Below are 21,524 nucleotides of genomic sequence, written 5' to 3'. Positions count from 1 at the left end.
GTCAAAAATTATTTGATTCATGAATAAGTCATTGTATTATATTTCACCTACATATCATATAGATATGTTAGTTTGTCAGTACACAGTGACATATATTTTAGGCAAGAGGGAATACAGTCTTGGTCCAGATTCAATCAAAGGAGGTTTCATCTGCTCCATTAAATTTGAAAAAATCAAAAAAAATCTTCAATTTTTTATTATTCTTTTGAGTGAGGAAAAGGTTCTAATCTGGACACTGTCAAACATACATTTCAGTTCTGATGACACTGTGGTGGTCATAAACATGTTGAAATCGTAATAAAGTGGACATTTTCCCATAGTTTATTGCAAAATTAGAAAAAATTTCCCCAAAAAGATATTTTACAAATAGACAGCAAGTTCAAAATATTCATAACTAGACACTATTTAATTACCGGTAGATATAAAAGTGTAGATTTATATTAGCAAGTTATACTTCCATATTATAGTGCAAGTTTAAGTCGATGTCGTTCAAGTTTAGGGTGAGTATCTCACACACACATAGGCTCTGTGTACCATGCTAGATAGATTATTGAGGGAGAATGCATGTCATTCATAAGTTACATGTACAATCTATATTACATTTACATATTTATCATTCATATGCATGTTTGTATATGTTCATCGATCATTGCATCCATAAATATATGAGTAAACTAATTGACCCTTAAACAATGTGTTTTAGACACATATAGATTACCCTTCGGCTTGTCTGTCCATACATTATGTATGTCTATTTATGATTGTTAATATTCATTTATCAGATATCACTATTGTAATTTTCCACCATAGATAGTACAAAAATATTCATCACTACATTTTTTACTTTAGTAACTGTGACCTACTTTTATGCTTATGCGACTCATGAGTGTCCATCCATTCTCAAGAATTTGTGAGTCTATACATGTATTAATCATATTTTTCATGTATCAATGATATCACCACTGAAACCATCCTACGGCTACACAAAAGACATTTAAAAAATCATATTTGAGTCACCATGATCCTTATTAAGATTGCTTAAATCTTATTTGTTTATATTTTGGTCCTTATCTAGGATTCCCTTCCTTGTAATATATATCCTTGGTTTTCCACTGCTGTTTTAAAGAACAAACAAATTTCAATTGACTTCAAATAAGCTTATTAAACAAGTGTTGTTTTTTAATGCCCCTGTCCTGATGAAGGGGCCATAATGCTTTACCCTTGTCCATCTGTACTAATGTACGTCCAAACATTGGTTTCTGTTCTCTGAGTTTAGTTTGCATCCATCAGATATTAAGAAACTTATACACAATGCTTATGACCATTAAACACAGGTCAAATTAAAATTTGGGTGACATCACTTTTGCTGTTCTTGAGTTACATATTTGTCCCTTTCTAATTGGAAAAAATGACAAATATCTCATTTCCACACTCTAGCTTTACTTTGCTTTGATCAAATGTTATTAAACTTATTCACTCTGCTTATTGACCACAAAACACAAGTTTGAATTTGGGAGGCAACACTTTAACTGTTCTAGGATAATGTCCCTTCCTTATTGAAAAAAATATGGCGAAATTGACTTTTCCACAATCTTACTTGACTTTGCCACAACGAAATGAAATTTATACACAATGCTTATTAACACCAACACAAATTGGGTAGGATCACTTTGACTTGTGTTATGTCCCATTCTAAATTTGTAAATTGCCAAATTTGCCTTTTTGTTACTTTTGTGCATGCAACACACTGAAACAAATGCCATGAAAGTTAAATGAAAACGCAATGTCAAGGTACATTGACTCTTGCATAATTACAAATGGGGGCATATGTATCCCATGGACGCATTCTAATTATATTTACATTATAGATTGTGTATGGCATCCATATTGAATTTGTATTGTCAGTGATTTTTTAAATGTGATTTTCATCAAAAGACCATTACTGAACATTATTTGTTATTATTTTGAAAGAGTCTTACATTTTGACCTGTTTATTTAATTCCCTGTTTAGTGGACTTGGTGTAGATGGGGTTATTTTGTTGAAGATTGGCTGAAACTGTCACAAGTTGAAATATAATAATTTAACAAGGGAAATAACTTGTTGAAATTATTTACAAAAGAGTTTTCTCTTCAGTAATAATTTATGGGAAATAACTCTCATTGATTACCATTACATAAAGAATACATTACACATCTACCGTACATGTGATTGAATAATCGAAAAAACAACATTATTTTATGCAAATTTGACTTGTTTTTATTTTTGTTCAGCATGAGGGAACATAGTTTTCGTGCTAGATCATCCCCTCGGTAGGTATTTGTGTTTATGCAGCACTCGTTTTGGGACAGTTTGCAAATTTTAAAACATTTTTTGAAAGTTATTTACATTTTTGATTTTGAGAAAATTGTTTTATATTCACTCGTTTGAGCATTTTCACATATATAATGCCCACTTCTATATTTTGCAAATGATCCTATAAACCTGCTTTGACCCCTGAACTAATTTGTAAATTATTTTTGTGCTTTGACATAAAACTGTTTTCAAAAGCCAAATATGTGTTACAATTGTTGTTATTTGGTTTGATATGATATTTCTGAAATAACTGCTGAAGAATATCCCTTTTTTGAGGCTAAAATAACAAAACTTTAAACGAATGCTCCATAAAGCAAAAAAACCTAAGGCCTTAGGGTTTGACTCAAATACAAGGAACATTTGCTGTTTCATATTAAAATTTATAATTTCATGAATATTTTGTAAAACTAGATGTAATTTCTGATGAGATTACATTAGAAAGACAACCAGCATGGAATTCATTTTAGACACAACTGTATAGAGAACTTTAATTTCCTCATTATCTATTAAGTACATGTACTTACTAATCAATGGAGGTATCATGGAATCGCATCCACAAACTGTTACAATATTTTGTCATTCTAATAAAATACTAATCAAAGAGATTGTTTCTTCATAATATATTTATATATGTACCATATTTGTATAATTTCATGTTTAGAGTAAGATCGCCTCGGTACGTATTATGTGTTGAAGGTGTTGGGGACATAGTAAGATTGTCACAAATCAGTTCATTTAAATTTTGGAGAGAAAACACCCAATTTTTTTATGGAGGTTAAGAGGGTCAACTGTAAATAAGATTTGTTTTATGTCCAAATACTCTATTGTAAACATAGAATTTCATAGGCTTGTGTATGATAGTATACAGGCTGTACTTTGACCTATTATTGTTTACTTTTTTGTCATCTGGTCTCTGGTGTGGAGAGTTGTCTCTTAATATGTTATTGGACACACAGCTTGTTTTTATTTATGCAAAATATTAAGAAGTATATACTTTATGTATTTATCATTGCCTGTCAGTATTCCATTCTGGGTTGGTTAAGTTTTATATTGGGGTCTTTTTCGTATACAAATTTAAATTTGCCTTTTCATATCCATTAAAACTGTACACATAATTCAGTGGTTGCCATTGGTTTTCTTGTTTGAATTGTTTCATATTTTGCCAAATGCCCATGTCTGGGTTTTTTCTTGCTGCCTTTTTGCAAAGCATTCTAAATTTAGGAATAAGAGTTAAATATTGTGTCATGCTATCATCATCATTGGTGACATTGTCTTCAAACAGGCTGTAACCTTTGTACATCACATCAAGATTTAATTCAGTATGTCAGTCTAGTACAAAGCGGTTTATATTCAGATCTCATTAAAAAGTTCTCCTGAATATGCATGTAATATTTGCTGCTTGACGTTGAGCATCCTTCAATTAAAGAGTAAATTATATGTCAGTGTAACATATATTACACTTGTTTGAATGTAGATTACAGCAGGAACAGAGATACATTGTACCATATATAAGTCAGACTTTTACTCAATTTGATCACTTGTACAAGGTAGATCAATCCTATTGAATCCACCATGATTTGATATAGGACTATATATTCAATAATATAAAGTTAAGCAAAGTTCTAATTTAGTTTTATCATTTAATTAGTTGTCCCTGTTTCCTTCAGTCAAGTTACCTACTTTCTGTTTTCTGATACCTTGATTACCAATTGGGATATGATTATAGCACAATAATACGTGTAAACAGTTGAAATTTGGACCTAGATTTTTGTGAAACATTGTTTTGTTACTGTTACATGTTTTGTTACTAAGTCTAAGATAAAATTGAGAATGGAAATGGGGAATATCTCAACGAGACAACAACTCGACCAAAGAGCAGAAAACAGCCCAAGGTCAAAAATGGCTCTTCAATGCAGCCATAGAATCCCTCATCTGGAGGTGGGGGTCAGCTACTATATCAATGACATTTCTACTATTTTCCCACTTTTAGAGTTTTTGTAAATTCTAGGTTATAATGACAAACATGTGATGCTTGAACTAGTTAATGCTTTGCAATTGGCACCCATTGTACTAAATACTTTCAACTACCCATTTACTTTAATGTTGAGAAATGAATACATGAAAGTGATGAATGTTTTATGTTTTTATTAAAAAAAAATTAAATTATGGAAAAACTGATGAGTTTTTAGTGTGAAAGTTTCATGTAACTGTAATTATGAATCCAAAAGTTAACATTTAGAAGTTTGAATAGGACTAAAATTTAGATGTTTGCTGACATGGTGAGAGTTAAAAATACATATATGAATATATATCTTTATTATTTAAAGAATACGGTCATTGTCCCTGTCCGCATGGTAGGTAGAACAGATTTATTTGGTGATGGACATATATTTTGGGATCATACTACAAACCATATATATTTGAACTTGATGTATACACACATGATTAGCAGATTTTTTGCATGCAATGCAAGATCATTGCTTCATTGGTCATATTTTGTTTGGCATTTGCAGTATGCATTTTGTAAAACTAGTATTTCATTCATAATTCATGTTAACACATCATGCATTTTGTGTTGTAGAAAAGAGCATATCTGAACAATAATCATTCATACTTAAATAATTAAGTATCTTGGAATTGTCTGTTATTTCTGTTTGTTGATACATGTATAATAAATTAGCCCAAACAAGTGGAAAATGCCTGAATTATGCCATAGCGTAACTTGTATAATTATTTTTATATTAATGAGAAAAATATCAGTCTTCTTGTTTAGAAGGAAAATTAGATTTAAAGACCAATTTATCTGTATAACAGGACTTGCATTTATAATTTTTATCATTTCAGTAAAAACTCAGCATCTTTAACACCATCATTACCCAGAATACCACAGAATGGCCGACCTCCAAGTCCACCTCAGCAGTCTGGAAGACCTAAATCTGGAACTGGTAGACAAACAAGACAAGTTCAGTCCTCTACAAGAAGACCTAATGGACCAGAACAAAGCAAATCAGATAAAATGGTAGGGTATAACATAATAATTAGATAGAATAGTATTGTATTGATGGGGTTTTAGAGTGATAAATATTGTGGTTGTCTGTAGACATGTTGGAATAGGTTGAATAAGCACAGTGTTCCGTTACTATTTCTCTGTCAGATTTTTTTTTTGAAATGATATGTAACGATATGTTTGAGTGAGGATTGAACTTGACCTGTTGCAAAATTAATGTTTGTAATTTATGATTAAAAACTATTTTTGCAGTAGTATCACTCTATTTGGTTAATTAAGGAATGACTGTAATATTTTTTCTGTCTATGAAGAAATAACATAAAAAATTTGGTGCACACTGAATAACGTGCGTAGCGGGTTATTTAACGTGTGCACCACATTTTTTATGTTATTTCGAATAGACAGAAAAAATATTACAGTCATTTCTTATAATTTAATTCTAAATTCCATTTTAAACCGTAGAAAACCATGAAAAAACGTTGATGACATCACGGTCACATGCCATGGGCTTATAACAAAATAACGTCAGCCAATCAGAAGACGTGTTACATCCAAAATTAAATTATTGTATATTGTTTTCTTGTATAAAATACATTTGTGTTGTTATGTGTTGTGTAGGTGAATGGTGCTACACTGACCAATGGTGACCTTGGTTTGACCTTGCAAGGGTTAACAGTACAAGGAAGTAATAACAATTCAGAAAGTCGGGTGGTGGATGAACCTAACAAGAGATTGAATAAAGTATGCTTTATTTCAATGATATAATATTCTTGATTATCATTAATATGCCAGGTTGTAAAATAAGAATTAATAAACGATTAGCTTTAAGAAATTATATAGGTTTTTAACCTATATTTAGCAGAAATAAATCAATTTTTCATAGTGAGGAAAGCTGTAGAGGGAGGTCACTTTACCATCAGAGTAGTTAATCCTATAAAGATTAAAATAAAATTGAGAATGGAAATGGAGAATGTGTCAATGTGATAACCATGTAACAAAAGAGTGGGAAAATAGCCAAAGGCCATCAATGGGTCTTTAGTACAGCAAGAAAATCACACATCCAGGGGCATGCTTCAGGTGGCCTCTAAACAAAAATATGTACTAGTTCAGTGATAATGGATGTCACACTAAACTCCGAAATATATAGAAGAAACTAAAATTAAAAATCATACAAGACTAACAAAAGCCAGAGGCTCCTGACTTGGGACATGTACAAAAATGTGGCCGGGTTGAATGCATCATGATTGTTTGGAAGTAGTCTGCAATTACACTTTAATATGATGATTGGGTATATAAAGATTAATCTTTGTCATTCCATCATCTATATTCCAGGTCACTTTACTGTTTCTTGAGACTTAGCATATGAGGCAGTTAGTCAGAAAATTATGATAATACATCAAGGATAGACATGACAGACTTTATGTAAATTTGTCTGACCAAAATATATGACCAAAACCCCACACAAAGTCCAGCAAAATATTGCTTCACAATTTAAAATATTTGATGTTAAGATTAAAAGTTAATGTGCATGACATCTGAATGTAATTGGGAGACAGAGCTAAGGTCATTCAGAGAAAAATATCAGCTAATTATCCAAAAGTGTAAAACTCAGTTCTGACACATCAGCACTCAGCAGTGATCAGCACCTACATTTGGTGCTTATCATTTAGGTTCAAATTGTTTGAAGAAGTATTTTGTTCCTTACAGATGTATTATTTTGTTTCAAATTCTTATGTCTTAATATTTCAGTTTGAGTTATTTTTACCAAACTTTTATTTTGCAGCCCGGTCAGATAATTGATATTAGAGCTATGATTAATGATGCTACCAAACTGAATGCTGAGGAAGGAGTTGATGGTCAGGTAGGTATAATACTCTATAATGTGTGGCAGTATATGAAATATTGAATATAGAAACAAAGGTCAATACCACAATCTGCAAAACACAAAAGGATTAGATCATCATTATCAAATTAGACATACATGTACACTTCTTTTTATTTATTTAAAGAAAAAAAGAAAAAAGTATGAAAGACTGCAGCTGGGATATATATTTTTTTCTTTAATAACAAATTCTACATGAACTTCTTCTGCTTATTACTGATATACATGTTTTGAAAAACCATTGAAACATCAGAAAATTCGTCATTTAATACACATTTGTATTAATGAATATAACATACTGTTCAAAATTCAGAAAAAGCTTGTTTAAACTCACCACATTCTTATATGCCTGTCTCAAGTCTGGTAACTTGTCTGTAATGGTCTTTATTTATATCTTAATGCTTTTATTAAAATGTATTGACTAAAAACCTTAATGGTATAGTTATGTAGGTTGCAGGACTTTGCCAAAAAAAGGGTAAGAAGAAACCAAAGGGGCAATCAAATACCTAAAGCTATGGGATTTTTTTTGTTTGTTGTAGGACCGACTGTTAAAGCCTTTAGGTGGTTATGTAGGGTACAATAGTGAATGGAGAGAACTGGCTCAAAGTATTAGTAGGGTAAGTTGTATATATATATTTCTCTAATTTTTAGCCTTTTTATACTTTCCCTGACTTAGTTATAATTCTTATTAAATCAATATGTAACAGGTTATTTTTTGAACTTGGAATTATTTTTAATTATGGAATTTGCATAAATCTTGTGCTTGAAATTTTTAATAAATTCCATGGTTATTCTTTATTATACTTTTTAGCAGTGCATTTCACTTTCCATTCAATTTATTTTTGAATAGATAGTGTTGTGCGCGGCAGTCAGCACATTCTATTGAAAATGTTCTATCTTTTTTGTAATAGAAAGTGTTGTGCACCACACAGAACATTCAAATACAGAATAAACTTGTAATTTATTAGAAATTTCAAGCCAAAGAAATTATGGAAATTCCATAATTAAAAATAATTCCAAGTTAAAATAATAGCCTGTTATGTAGTTATTACATTGGTGCAGTAATTACAAATTATAAAACAGAATTCTACACAAGCAATTTAGATATGGACAACAATTATTTTTTAAATTAGAATTTTTTAATATAAATGATTTTTGTCTATTTTTCAGGATATATTTGTTCAAAACATAGATGTAAAGTGGGATGATATTATAGGTTTAGATCATGCTAAAAGATTATCTAAAGAAGCTGTTGTTTATCCTATAAAGGTAAATTGTTATGGCCCTGCTGATTTAAGGTTTTGTATGTGAGTCTACTTTGATGAGTTACTGATTGAGTTTACATTTGTTACTGCTCTGCTGAATTGGCAAAGTTGCGGGCTTCAGATTTTGAAAATTTTGTGAAGATACCAATTTTTTTTCTAAAAGTTTTCCCATTGAGCTGATCTATAGTATGTTAGTCTACAATGACAAGATTGAGTTTTAAGTTTGGTTATGCTATGCTGATTTTTGCCAAAATAATGAGCTTTGGACTTTGACTTTCATGTCATCAAAATTTTACAAGAAATGCCATTTGTCTCGTTCCAACACATCTGGTTAACTATTTGATAGAATAAGCTTTTTGACACACAATTTTCTGGTACAAAATGTATTTAAAAATATGCAAAGGAATAACAGATGGATATATCAAATAAAATTCACTGCGAAGAAATTAGATGTTTCTTTTTCTTTTTCAGTATCCACAATTATTTAGAGGTATACTGTCTCCATGGAAAGGATTGTTATTATATGGACCTCCAGGTAATACATACTTTCTATGAAAATACACTGGTTTTAACTTTTAAATTATTTAATATAATAAAGTACTTTCTAAAGGGACAGAAATAAATACCATCTCATGCATCAATTATATTCAAAATTCACGACAATTAAAAAAGGTGAACCAAGTAATATTTTAGTTAAATCTGACAAAGTAGAGCATCCTGAAGATGTTGTGTAATCTATCAGTGAGTTTGTATTATTTTGTTCTAATGGTTGGGTGCTTAATAATAGTCATTTACATAGAATTTCTTTTAATTAAAATTGAAATATGAAGAAAAAAATAGATCAGCTGACTGATGATTTGATTACAAGTGCAATACACAATAACAATGCTGATTCATTCTTTGATATTTTTTTTATGTCCCTAAATTGAATATTTATAGTTAATATTGAACTTTTCAATATTTTATGCCTTTTGATAATTGATTTGGTGTTGTATAAATAAAAAAATAAAAAAACACAAAAAAACACACCAACATGAATATAAAAGGAGAGAACCTAGATGATTAAAATGGTAGGCTTTAAAAGCTATGAGCTAAGATAGCTGGTACACAAAAGATCGAATAGGTCAATGGCACTTTGAAATCATTTGTGTAGCTAAGAAGGATGATTCTGTTGCTCATGGTCATGCAGTTCCTAAAAAAGTCACAGACCAAAATTTCCTGTAGCTTTTCAGGAATAGATTACCTTAGCTGTATTTAGCACCACTTTTTGGAATTTTGGGTCCTCAATGCTATTCAACTTTGTACTTTTTAGCTCACCTGGCCCAAAGGGCCAAGTGAGCTTTTCCCATCACTTGGCGTCCGTCGTCCGTCGTCTGTCGTCCGTCGTTGTCCGGCGTCGTTAACTTTTACAAAAATCTTCTCCTCTGAAACTACTGGGCCAAATTACACCAAACTTGGCCAAAATCATCATTGGGGTATCTAGTTTAAAAAATGTGTCCGGTGACCCGGCCAACCATCCAAGATGGCCGCCATGGCTAAAAATAGAACATAGGGGTAAAATGCAGTTTTTGGCTTATAACTCAAAAACCAAAGCATTTAGAGCAAATCTGACATGGGGTAAACTTGTGTAACAGGTCAAGATCTATCTGCCCTGAAATTTTCAGATAAATCGGATAACCTGTTGTTGGGTTGCTGCCCCTGAATTAGTAATTTTAAGGAAATTTTGCTGTTTTTGGTTATTATCTTGAATATTATTATAGATAGAGATAAACTGTAAACAGCAATAATGTTCAGCAAAGTAATATTTACAAATAAGTCAACATGACCGAAATGGTCAGTTGACCCCTTTAGGAGTTATTGCCCTTTATAGTCAATTTTTAACCATTTTTCGTAAATCTTAGTAATCTTTTACAAAAATCTTCTCCTCTGAAACTACTTGGCCAAATCAATCCAAACTTGGCCACAACCATCTTTGGGGTATGTAGTTTGAAAAATGTGTCCAGTGACCCAGCCATCCAATCAAGATGGCCGCCATGGCTAAAAATAGAACCTTGGGTAAAATGCAGTTTTTGGCTTATAACTCAAAAACCAAAGCATTTAGAGTAAATCTGACATGAGGTAAATTTGTTTATCAGGTCAAGATCTACCTGCCCTGAAATTTTCAGATGAATTGGACAACCCGGTTTTGGGTTGCTGCCCCAGAATAAGTAATTTTAATGAAATTTTGCTGTTTTTGGTTATTATCTTGAATATTATTATAGATAGAGATAAACTGTAAACAGCAATAATGTTCAGCAAAAAAAGATTTACAAATAAGTCAACATGACCGAAATGGTCAGTTGACCCCTTTAGGAGTTCTTGCCCTTAATAGTCAATTTTTAACCATTTTTCGTAAATCTTAGTAATCTTTTACATCTTCTCCTCTGAAACTACTTGGCCAAAATCATCATTGGGGTATCTTGTTTAAAAAATGTGTCTGGTGACCCGGCCAACCATCCAAGATGGCCGACATGGCTAAAAATAGAACATAGGGGTAAAATGCAGTTTTGGGCTTATAACTCAAAAACCAAAGCATTTAGAGCAAATCTGACAAGGGGTAAAATTGTGTAACAGGTCAAGATCTATTTGCCCTGAAATTTTCAGATAAATCGGATAACCTGTTGTTGGGTTGCTGCCCCTGAATTAGTAATTTTAAGGAAATTTTGCTGTTTTTGGTTATTATCTTGAATATTGTTGTAGATAGAGATAACTTGTAAACAGCAATAATGTTCAGCTAAGTAAGATCTAGAAATAAGTCACCATGACCAAAATCGTCAGTTGACCCCTTAAGGAGTTGTTGCCCATTTTATTCAATTTTTAACAATTTTCACTAATTTGGTAAATTTTTGTAAATTTTTACAAAATATTGTTCACTGTATCTAAAGGTCCAAGTTTATTATAGATAGAGAAAATTCTAAGTACCAAGAATGTTCAGTAAAGTAAGATCTACAAACACATCACTATCAGCAAAACACAATTTTGTCATGAATCCATCTGTGTCCTTTGTTTAATATGCACATAGACCAAGGTGAGCGACACAGGCTCTTTAGAGCCTCTAGTTTGGCTTTATAACTATTTTGAACTGAGCGTCACTGATAGAGTCTTATGTAGACTAAAGGCGCATCTGGCGTATTAAATTATAATCCTGGTACTTTTGATAACTATTCAGTAAAACAGATGGGTTTAGGTTGATACATATCAGATGAGACTAATATATGACGTGCTAGAAACAATTTTTATTTAATCTCCACATCATTATTGAATCATTTTTATTTTTCTGTCCTTACTCAGTCAATCTAAGAAGGGGATTTTGAGATGTCACAATATTGTTTGATTTATAACATTGGTAAAATCCACTGATAATATTATTGTGGTATCTATAAAAAAAATAAGATGCAGTATAATTGCTAATGAGACAACTCTCCACAAGAGACCAAATGACACAGAAATTAACAATAGGTCACCGTATGGCCTTCAACAATGAGCAATTTCTTTCCCAGACCTGTGTTCAGCTGAGAGTATTGTCATATACAGTAATGGATAATGTTATCTTTTACAGGAACAGGAAAAACACTTTTAGCAAAAGCCATAGCAACAGAATGCCATACCACTTTCTTTAATATATCAGCTACAAGTATAGTTAGTAAATGGAGGGGGGACTCTGAAAAATTAGTCAGGGTAAGTACTTGTTAACAAGTAAATAGTTTCTACTAATATTGAATGGCTGCAGAGCCTTTGCTTAGTTAGTTAACCAGGAACACCACTGAAAAAATGTTTCAATGGGAAAATTGTACTAGACTCCCCTGACCAGTGCTCTATAACGCGCTACAGAAATGATTGTTTTAATGAAAATAAAACACTTTAGAATTAAAATATGTTTTGTATTTATACCTTAAAAGGGGCTTTACAGGAAATGTACATTTTGCATGATCTTAGCTTAACAGGAAATTAATAGCAGACGATGAATCGACAGTGGTGAATCGAAGTTGAAAAGATCTCTCTTGGAATCAATTTAAAAAAAACAACTTTAATTACATATTTAGTAGTTAGAAATAACATGGATCTATTATAAATTCATTTACAATTCAAATGTGATTCCTACAGTAATATTCCATCCAAGGCGTTTTTAACGTCTTTTTTTGTCCCCCTAGGGCCCCTTCATATTTTCACTTGACCGCCGGGCCAAAAATTAAATATTGTTTGTTTCCCCTCCCCCGTCCGACCCGGTAAAATCGCAGCGACTCAAAAAACTTTATTGGCCATTCTTGTCCAAAATTTTTTGCTATGTTGGTTTTTGGTGATATCTTTCCGATGCTGTAGTAAACGTGCGTTGGTTTTTTGTCATACCTTTCCGATGCTGTAGTCAACAAGCGTTTTAAATCAAGGCATTTTTGCATTGAAGTGTCTATATGATACGGAATCAAGGAAAACAAACATATGCCACACGATTTGTGTTGTGTGCAAGGGTGATATTTGAAAATAAAAAATCTGAAGAATCTTTCAACCCACTGAGTGCACCTTGATTGGCTTTGTCTTTTACCTCTGTTCCTGTTTAAGGGATAAAATCTTTTGAGTAAAAATGGTCTGAATCGTGCTTTGAAATCAATCTACTTTGTCTTCACTTCGAACAGGTTGGGCACAAGTCAGAAAATGTTGGATACGTGAATTCCCTGATTTCTGGTGTAAACAAGACCAGTTTAAATGTGTTTTTATTTTCAATTTATGGCATGAAATTTACAAAAGGGCACATTTACGTTATAACTTCATCAGTTGAATTTGTAAATACTCAAAGTATTCTAGGAACAACAAAACATGAATAAGTGAAGCCTTGTTTTTTCTAGAACTCGAAAAAACATACAAATCTTTTGTTTAGGAATTAATTGACCAAGCTGCATGATCCTGGTGTAACTGAACATAACTGAATTGGGGAAAAAAAGGAGGTCCCTGTATACAGTTTTTAACACCAGAAAACTGGGATGTACACTGAAATCAGGGAATACCCCACTTTTCTTGACTTATCTTACCTGTTGAATTTTGTAAAAATTCAATATAAAAAAATTAAATCAAGAAATAAAATAAAATAATTTGCCTACCCATACCCTGATAACCTCAGTCAAGGAGGGGAAACAAAGATATTTTTAATGTTGGCCCTGCCAATTTTATGTAAACAATATATTTTGGGTAAACTTGCTTGTCCCTTCATATATATTCCGGTTTGGGTGTTTCATACGTCACTGATGAGCCGTGGTACTGCAATGTTTGTGTACAGTCTGAGGAATGATAAACTTTGAACATTTTTTACGGGGAAATTTTTTTTTCCAAACAATAAACATTTTGATAAATTTTAGAATCTCTGAATTTCTGTGAATATATTACCATTCCAGTAAAATTTGAATGCCAATTATCAGTAAAATGTTAATTTTATCAAATAGACATTATAGTTCTTATTTTATTTTTATTCTGAAGTTTTTATAAACATTATCGAGAACTGGTCAAGTTGTAATCATATTTGGCATATTTTTAGCATGTGAATCAAGCATGCCACAACGTCATAATAGGAATTAAACAACCAATCAGGTCCTTTTATTTCAAATAAGGTCAACTTTGAACAAACAAAAGGTCATGAATTAGTTTGCACGATTATGTTGGTAAACAGTAAAAACTAGTGTTAATTATTGAGCACTGGTCAGGAGAGTTTATATAATTATTAATGTTTTTGGAAGAGACACAGGTGGTGCATGAAATATGGAGAAAAGGAGATTTGGGGTATATATGTCAGTAAGACAGCAACAATACAAACCTAAATGACTCATGTACAATATTATTTAACACCAACAAAAATAGACAAATGTCTGCCATATTTAAAATTTGAAATCACTACTAGTCAAAGCAATTTGTGAATAAATATACAAGGGACTACAGAGTTCTGTATTTTTTTTTTTTTTTTACTCTTTTCCAAAGTTCTGCCATAAACACTGGTAAAATATTATCATGAAAAATTAATTTTATTGTTTAACTTTACACAGGTGCTATTTGAGATGGCAAGATTTTATGCTCCATCTACAATCTTTATTGATGAATTGGAGGCCATTATGAGTCAAAGAGGATCTCAAGGGGGTACTAGGTAAGATAGTATTAAATCTATGTAAAATTTCAAATCCCTGCCAAGACCTCTTTTTGTGATTTGCTTTACAAAAGAAGATAACTGTGAAAGAAAGAAAAAAAATATATATTATAGGAAATCAACATATTCTATGTATGCATTTCTTAGTCTAGTAGGTAATAGCCTATCTATATGTGTTTATTAGTGTATTCAATGATAGCCTATCTTAATTGGTTTCAGTGAACATGAAGGCAGCAGGAGAATGAAAACAGAATTATTAGTACAGATGGATGGATTGGCCAAAACAGATGATCTTGTCTTTTTATTGGCTGCTTCTAATTTACCATGGTAACCTTTTATGTATTTGTTTATCTTTATCCAGATTTCTACATAAACCATGATCATTTATCTCTAAGATCATTGAAAAAAAAATTGTTGACATTTTATGACATGATCAAATTATTGACTCTTTGTATGTATGGCATGTTACGTCTCAACAAAATTGAGAAAATATTACAGAAAAAAGGGGGTATCATATTTCTAAATTATAACCTTGAAGACTACTGATAGAAGCTGTGTCACATGGAACAATTGATTATTATCAATAGGACAATACTCTAACAGAACAAAAAATTTTAAAAAATAAACAATACCAAGAACAAAGACTGTTTTTTTGAAAAATCTTACAAGAAAACATTTCAGTATAACTTGAGATTAATGTTAAATGTCAGATTTTTTAGAGAAGAGACCACATTAAACATTATAGCTATTCCCTTTTCTAAAATGTGGAATAGAAATTACACAGCTGTTAGCATCAATAGGTGAAAAATCTTATAATCTAATATAATCTTTATTTCAGGGAGTTAGATCAAGCCATGCTTAGAAGATTAGAGAAGAGAATTATAGTAGATTTACCTACGTTAGAAGCCAGAAAAGCTATGTTTAAATTTCACCTTCCATCAGTAGTTATGCCTAAAGAAGGAGGATTAGAACTGTTATCTAATGTGGACTATGATGTATTAGCAGCTGTATGTATTAACGAGCCTCCTCATGGGGTTTTTGATCATGTGATTACTTGGACGTTTTTATAGTTTTTGTTTGATTACCAGACCAAATATTTCATGAATATTTATATTTTTATAAGAGCATTAGTTTTCAGTCCTGAGAATAAAAAATCAAGAATTTTAAATTGATATTATAAGTCAGAAGAGCATTAGTTAAGGAACAAATAAGCTAAAAACATTGATAGGTCATGGAGCTCCTTTTCAAGATATTTGATTTTCAAATATGGCGGGAAAAGGCTGGCTCTGACTTTTACCTTATATTTGCATTGGTATTATTTGGATCTAAATTGAAAGAAAAGAAATTAAGAATCTGCTTAAATTTTGGCAAAAGGCCTTTTATGAGATATTAAGTCTTATATGAATAGATAAATGGGTGTTGTGGGGGGAAATATTTTACTCTGAATTGTATAAAAAAACATTGATTTGAACATCTGAAACAAATTCCAAAACCTCACCTTAATTTTTAGCTCACCTTGACTAACAGGAAATGTGAGCTTTTGCCATCACTTAACACGTTGTCGTCGTCCGTCCGTCCGTCGTCGTCGTAAACTATTTCAAAGATCTTCTCCTCTGAAACTACTGAACCAATTCAAACCAAACTTCATCTGATTGATTCCTATGCTATCTAGAATAAAGTTTGTGTTTTAATTCCCGTTTCATCAAAAAACATGGCCGCCATGGCTAAAAATAGAACATAGGGGTAAAATGCAGTTTTTGGCTTATAACTCAAAAACCAAAGCATTTAGAGCAAATCTGACATGGGGTAAAATTGTTTATCAGGTCAAGATCTAACTGCCCTGAAAATTTCAGATGAATCGGTTGCTGCCCCTGAATTGGTAATCTTAAGGAAATATTATTATAGATAGAGATAAACTGTAAATAGAAAAAATGTTCAGCAAAGTAAGATTTACAAATAAATCAACAGGTCCAAAATGGTCAGTTGACCCCTATAGGAGTTATTGCCCTTTATAGTCAATTTTTAACCATTTTTCGTAAATGTTAGTTATCTTTTACAAAAATCTTCTCCTCTGAAACTACTGGGCCAAATAAAATCAAACTTGGCCACAATCATCAATGGGGTATCTAGTTTAAAAATTGTGTCCAGTGACCCGGCCAACCAACCAAGATGGCCGCCATGGCTAAAAATTGAACATAGGGGTAAAATGCAGTTTTGGGCTTATAACTTAAAAACCAAAGCATTTAGAGCAAATCTGACAGTGAGAGAAATTGTTTATCAAGTCCACATCTATCTGCTCTAAAATTTTCAGATGAATTGGACAACTGGTTGTTAGGTTGCTGCCCCTGAATTGGTAATTTTAAGGAAATTTTGCTGTTTTTGGTTATTATCTTGAATACTATAATAGATAGAGATAACCTTTAAACAGCAATAATGTTCAGAAAAGTAAGATTTACAAATAAGTCAACATGACTGAAATGGTCAATTGACCCCCTAAGGAGTTATTGTCCTTTATAGTCAATTTTTTAAAATTTTCATAAAATTTGTAAATTTTTACTAACATTTTCCACTGAAACTACTTGGCCAAGTTCATTATAGATAGAGATAATTGTAAGCATCAAGAATGTTAAGTAAAGTAAGATGTACAAACACATCACCATCACCAAAACACAATTTTGTCATGAATCTATCTGCTTCCTTTGTTTAATATTCACATATACCAAGGTGAGCGACACAGGCTCTTTAGAGCCTCTAGTTTGTTTTAATGATTATGTTGTTATAGTGGCAAAATATTTGTGATTATATGATGACTTGGACACCCCAATGAGGGGCCTCATTTACACACAATATTATGTTTGTTGATCAATCATATATTGTTTTCATGGTCTACAGGTATAAGTTTTTGTGATAAGTTCAATTTCTCCGATCCTATTACAAGTAGGTCAAATACATTTGGTGTAAGGAATAATTATAAGCTGTAGATGTCTGTATGGGAGGATGCATCTAACCTTGACATCATTTTCATGGTTCATTAGTCAATGATTATCTGATTAGGTACTTTCCTCTGATACTTTAAGCAGTAGGCCAACTATATTTTCAATGTATGGAATGATTGTTATGCGTACCTGGCTTTTGGTTAAATTTCACATGACCATGACCTTAATCCTATGAATCTTGATAAAGGAATAAAGTTAATTTGATGTCTATAGTAAAGCCTTGATCATTGGAGTTTCAACATTACTTTAATCATGATCAATAAATGATTTCTGTACTAAACAAGAGTGGATTGATTTCAGAGCTAAGCTGATAAAACTATTTTGTTAGTCTCATAGCAGTTTCGCCAGTACTTAGTCACATGTAAGCATTGTATATATTAACTACATTACTTTTAAATGTTTTATCTTTACAGAGAACTGAATATTACTCTGGTTCAGATTTAAAGTTAGTATGTAAAGAAGCTGCCATGAGACCTGTCAGAAAAATATTTGATGCACTAGAGAAAAATGAACCAGGTGAATTTATTGTCTTCAAATAAAATATATAGGATATGTATATCATTTTGTCAAAACATAACATGATGTATAAAAAAAACAATAAATAAAGGGAATGTAGGGATAAGTCAAAGAAACACTAGCACAAGAAAACAAACACAATATAAAAAAAAACATCTAGAAGTCAACATATAGTCCTCAGCAATAGACAAATGTTGATTCAATGTCAAGATCTTAACAGAATAACATATGTTATCTGTCATCAACACCAAATTCCATATGGCCGCCAGCATAACATTAAGAAATTACCTAAGACAACCATGGACTAGGTTCCTGACTTTGGATAGGGACAAGATTTTGTTGAGTGTTTATACCAGTTTTATTCCTACTACTAGAAATAATCAAAGACACCCTGACAGGAACATATTCACCAAAATCAGTGTAATAGGCCTCATAGGTACAAATATAAGTCATGAATTATTAATGAAAGTTAACTGAAAAAGTGCATGAAAAAATATATATTAATACTGGAATTCTACACAAGCCTGTTTTCCGGTGAATGATTTCATTTTACACACAAAATTCATCAGATAACTTGGTGCATACACATGTTCATATAGATAGATGTGTACAAATTATAATACATGATTATTTAGAAAAGTATATACACATATGCCTTTATAAAGGTATATACAGATATGTTAACTTGTGCATTTAGATTGGTGCTACATCTATTTTTAGGAATTGAATATAATCGTTTAGGTATTTAAGTTAAAACTTGTTCTTGTGTTTTGCTGTATTTTACATATGAATAATAGAAACTTTTACTTAAAAAACAAGTTATTACTAAAAGTGAAATTAAGTTAATTTGAATCTTGTATAATTACTAGAAACACAGGAACATTTGAGAGTTTACAAGTTTTATACATAACCCTAGTGTTTTTGCTATAAAACAATTAATGTGAATTAATATGCTTATTTCCTGCTTTTCTTCACAAATTGCATAAAAATACATTCTGTAAAAAAAAACTTTTTACAAAAAAAATAATATGTTGCTTTTCTCACATGTATTTTTGTTGAAGATCACTAGTATGGGGACTAAAAATAACTTTTCTATGTTGATACTCACATTAAGAATTATTGGCATGTGGTAAATTAAATAAAATGCATAGAGTTAATGAAATTTTTTGGGTAAAATTTATCAAATAATATAATGATATTTATTTAAAATATCTTTGGACATTATAAATTATTCGTAAAATGTCAAAATCTCCAATTAACCATTTTTTATGCAGGTTTGATATTTCTATAATTACAATTGCACAGATAATGATAATAAAGATAAAATAATAGACATTATTTAAACAGTCTAGTATTAAACAATGGTGTATGGTATTAGGATGAAACTTACTTCAAAGTTCTTTTTTTACATTTTTTGAAAAATTGTTTTTCAAAAGATGCATAAAAAAATAAAGGATTTTTCATTGCAGCACTTCGCTGTTTTAGAAATGAATATTTGGGACATAAAATGTTGATTGATTATTTCCTACAACTGATCTGGCCATAACATATTAATAAAAGTACCTTCAGACCTCAACATATTCTTATTCTTATTTTGGAGCAGCCCTTATCATGAATTAATAATATTTTCAAAAAAAAAATCTTATTAAATGTAATTTTATCTTTTAACAGGAGAGTTACATCTGCGTTTGGACACTATTACTACTACAGATGTTTTAAAAGCTATTGAAAGAACTAGACCGTCTGCTAGTATAAATAAAGAGAAATACACACAATGGCAAAAAGACTATGAATCAATATAGTTATGGAGTATCATTCTCAAGAGAAATATATTCTGTGATAAAACACCATGGCTTTTATGGAGAATCATTCTCAACATTGTGATAAAACACCATTGCATGTGTCAGTATAACTGATAGAAATTCAGTCAAAGTGCACCTCTGTTGAACCAAACATTACAGTATTCATGGATGAAAGTCAGCAGATTGTGTGTCAAATGTGTGAGACAGAAAATAAATCAGGCTGTGTCTGAATGGAAAGACTGGATGCTATTTATTACATATATCACACTTGTATGATTTTGCCTGTACATTTAAGTTCAAATATTTATTGAGGATATAAGAATGCTTTTTCTATGTAAACCATATGTTAAGTTTGTGGCATAGAAATGTTATGATGAATTCATCTCCCAAGGAGAACGCATGTCAATTTAAAAAAAAGATCTGTATTTTTATAGATTTTCTATAACATGTATTTCATAAAATGTCTAATTTGTAGGGGCATAACTTATTGCAAATGATAAATTACTGACCCCATTTTTACCTAGGATTCATTATAATAATTGCATGTGTTATATTATAAAAGTCAATTTTATTTTTCCGTTGCATAAAAACTTTGTAAGGTCTTTATGAATGTTATGATAAAGAAAATAATGATGAACAGAAGACATCTTGTTTTCAATAGTTTTATATTTAGAATTTTAAGTACAAAATTATTGCATATAAAATCCAACTAAAAATATAATAATATAAAAAATTTACTGGTCAAGATTATGAAGACCCATGACCAATCCTAATAAAAAAAAAAAGCTGATAAACTACATATATTTACAAGGTGATTGGTTCATATGAAGTTGACATGCTAATATAAAGTGCTGCTGTATAATTAGATAACTGCTAAATGAGTTCCCTTGTTAGGGGTTCCCTTGTTAGGGTCAAGTGTGATACTGCTGCTGTTTAATACCCAATGTAAATCTGTTATTAAGTAGATACATAGTCTTCATTAAATTGACTGTTTAGGGCTATTTTAACATCCTACATTTATTCCCAGTATTCATATTAAAAACACAAGTATGAAATGTTGAATATTTCGGGTTAATCAAACAGCAATATTAAAATAACAGAGAATTTTCAGAAGTCATTTATACTAGATATACAAGAATATATATTAGATATACAAGAATGCCTTGTGAAAAAATAGCTAAATAGTGTCTTCTGTTAAGAATTACCTTCAGATTAAAAGCTTTTTTTTCCAAGTATAATTTGTTGGTTTACATTCAATATTTCATCCAAATACTGTATGTTTTGTTGATACCAAACTATTTCTTCTCGGACATTCTGTCCAAATAACACAGATTACATATTCCATTCAAAGCATGAACTTACCAATACTACCATCTGTAAATTAACACTGTGTTGTTACATTCCGTCCAAATACATATTACTGTCTGTGATATTTTTGTTGATAATTTATTAATTTTAATTATTGTTTTTATAGTATTTATGGTTATTTTATATATTTTGTACAAGACACTAAGAGGCTATGCACTTGTATTGTTTACAG

General features: G+C 31.0%; 1 protein-coding gene across 10 annotated transcripts in view; it reads left to right on the top strand.

Moving 5' to 3' along the window:
* Positions 1 to 20,847, top strand: part of LOC143071730 (katanin p60 ATPase-containing subunit A-like 2) — a 29,681-nt gene extending 8,834 nt beyond the window's left edge. The window contains exons 5-21 of one of the 10 annotated variants that reach the window (XM_076246239.1): positions 468 to 500; positions 2,272 to 2,310; positions 3,015 to 3,029; positions 4,681 to 4,707; positions 5,198 to 5,372; positions 5,979 to 6,101; positions 7,144 to 7,221; positions 7,782 to 7,859; positions 8,413 to 8,511; positions 8,979 to 9,042; positions 12,106 to 12,224; positions 14,573 to 14,670; positions 14,890 to 14,997; positions 15,509 to 15,677; positions 18,080 to 18,182; positions 18,903 to 18,923; positions 19,854 to 20,847. In XM_076246239.1, the coding sequence (XP_076102354.1) occupies positions 468 to 500; positions 2,272 to 2,310; positions 3,015 to 3,029; positions 4,681 to 4,707; positions 5,198 to 5,372; positions 5,979 to 6,101; positions 7,144 to 7,221; positions 7,782 to 7,859; positions 8,413 to 8,511; positions 8,979 to 9,042; positions 12,106 to 12,224; positions 14,573 to 14,670; positions 14,890 to 14,997; positions 15,509 to 15,677; positions 18,080 to 18,182; positions 18,903 to 18,923; positions 19,854 to 19,984 (1,480 nt within the window). In that variant the 3' untranslated portion in view covers positions 19,985 to 20,847. The remainder of the gene's footprint in view (positions 1 to 467; positions 501 to 2,271; positions 2,311 to 3,014; positions 3,030 to 4,680; positions 4,708 to 5,197; positions 5,373 to 5,978; positions 6,102 to 7,143; positions 7,222 to 7,781; positions 7,860 to 8,412; positions 8,512 to 8,978; positions 9,043 to 12,105; positions 12,225 to 14,572; positions 14,671 to 14,889; positions 14,998 to 15,508; positions 15,678 to 18,079; positions 18,183 to 18,902; positions 18,924 to 19,853) is intronic. The other 9 variants (XM_076246242.1, XM_076246241.1, XM_076246240.1 and 6 more) reach the window with 9 other exon arrangements.
* Positions 20,848 to 21,524: the final 677 nt, after the last annotated feature.

This window comes from Mytilus galloprovincialis, chromosome 4, assembly GCF_965363235.1.
Source record: "Mytilus galloprovincialis chromosome 4, xbMytGall1.hap1.1, whole genome shotgun sequence".
Classification (NCBI taxonomy): domain Eukaryota; kingdom Metazoa; phylum Mollusca; class Bivalvia; order Mytilida; family Mytilidae; genus Mytilus; species Mytilus galloprovincialis.
Note: the sequence above shows the minus strand (reverse complement) of the source record. Positions and strands in the feature narration are given on the sequence as shown.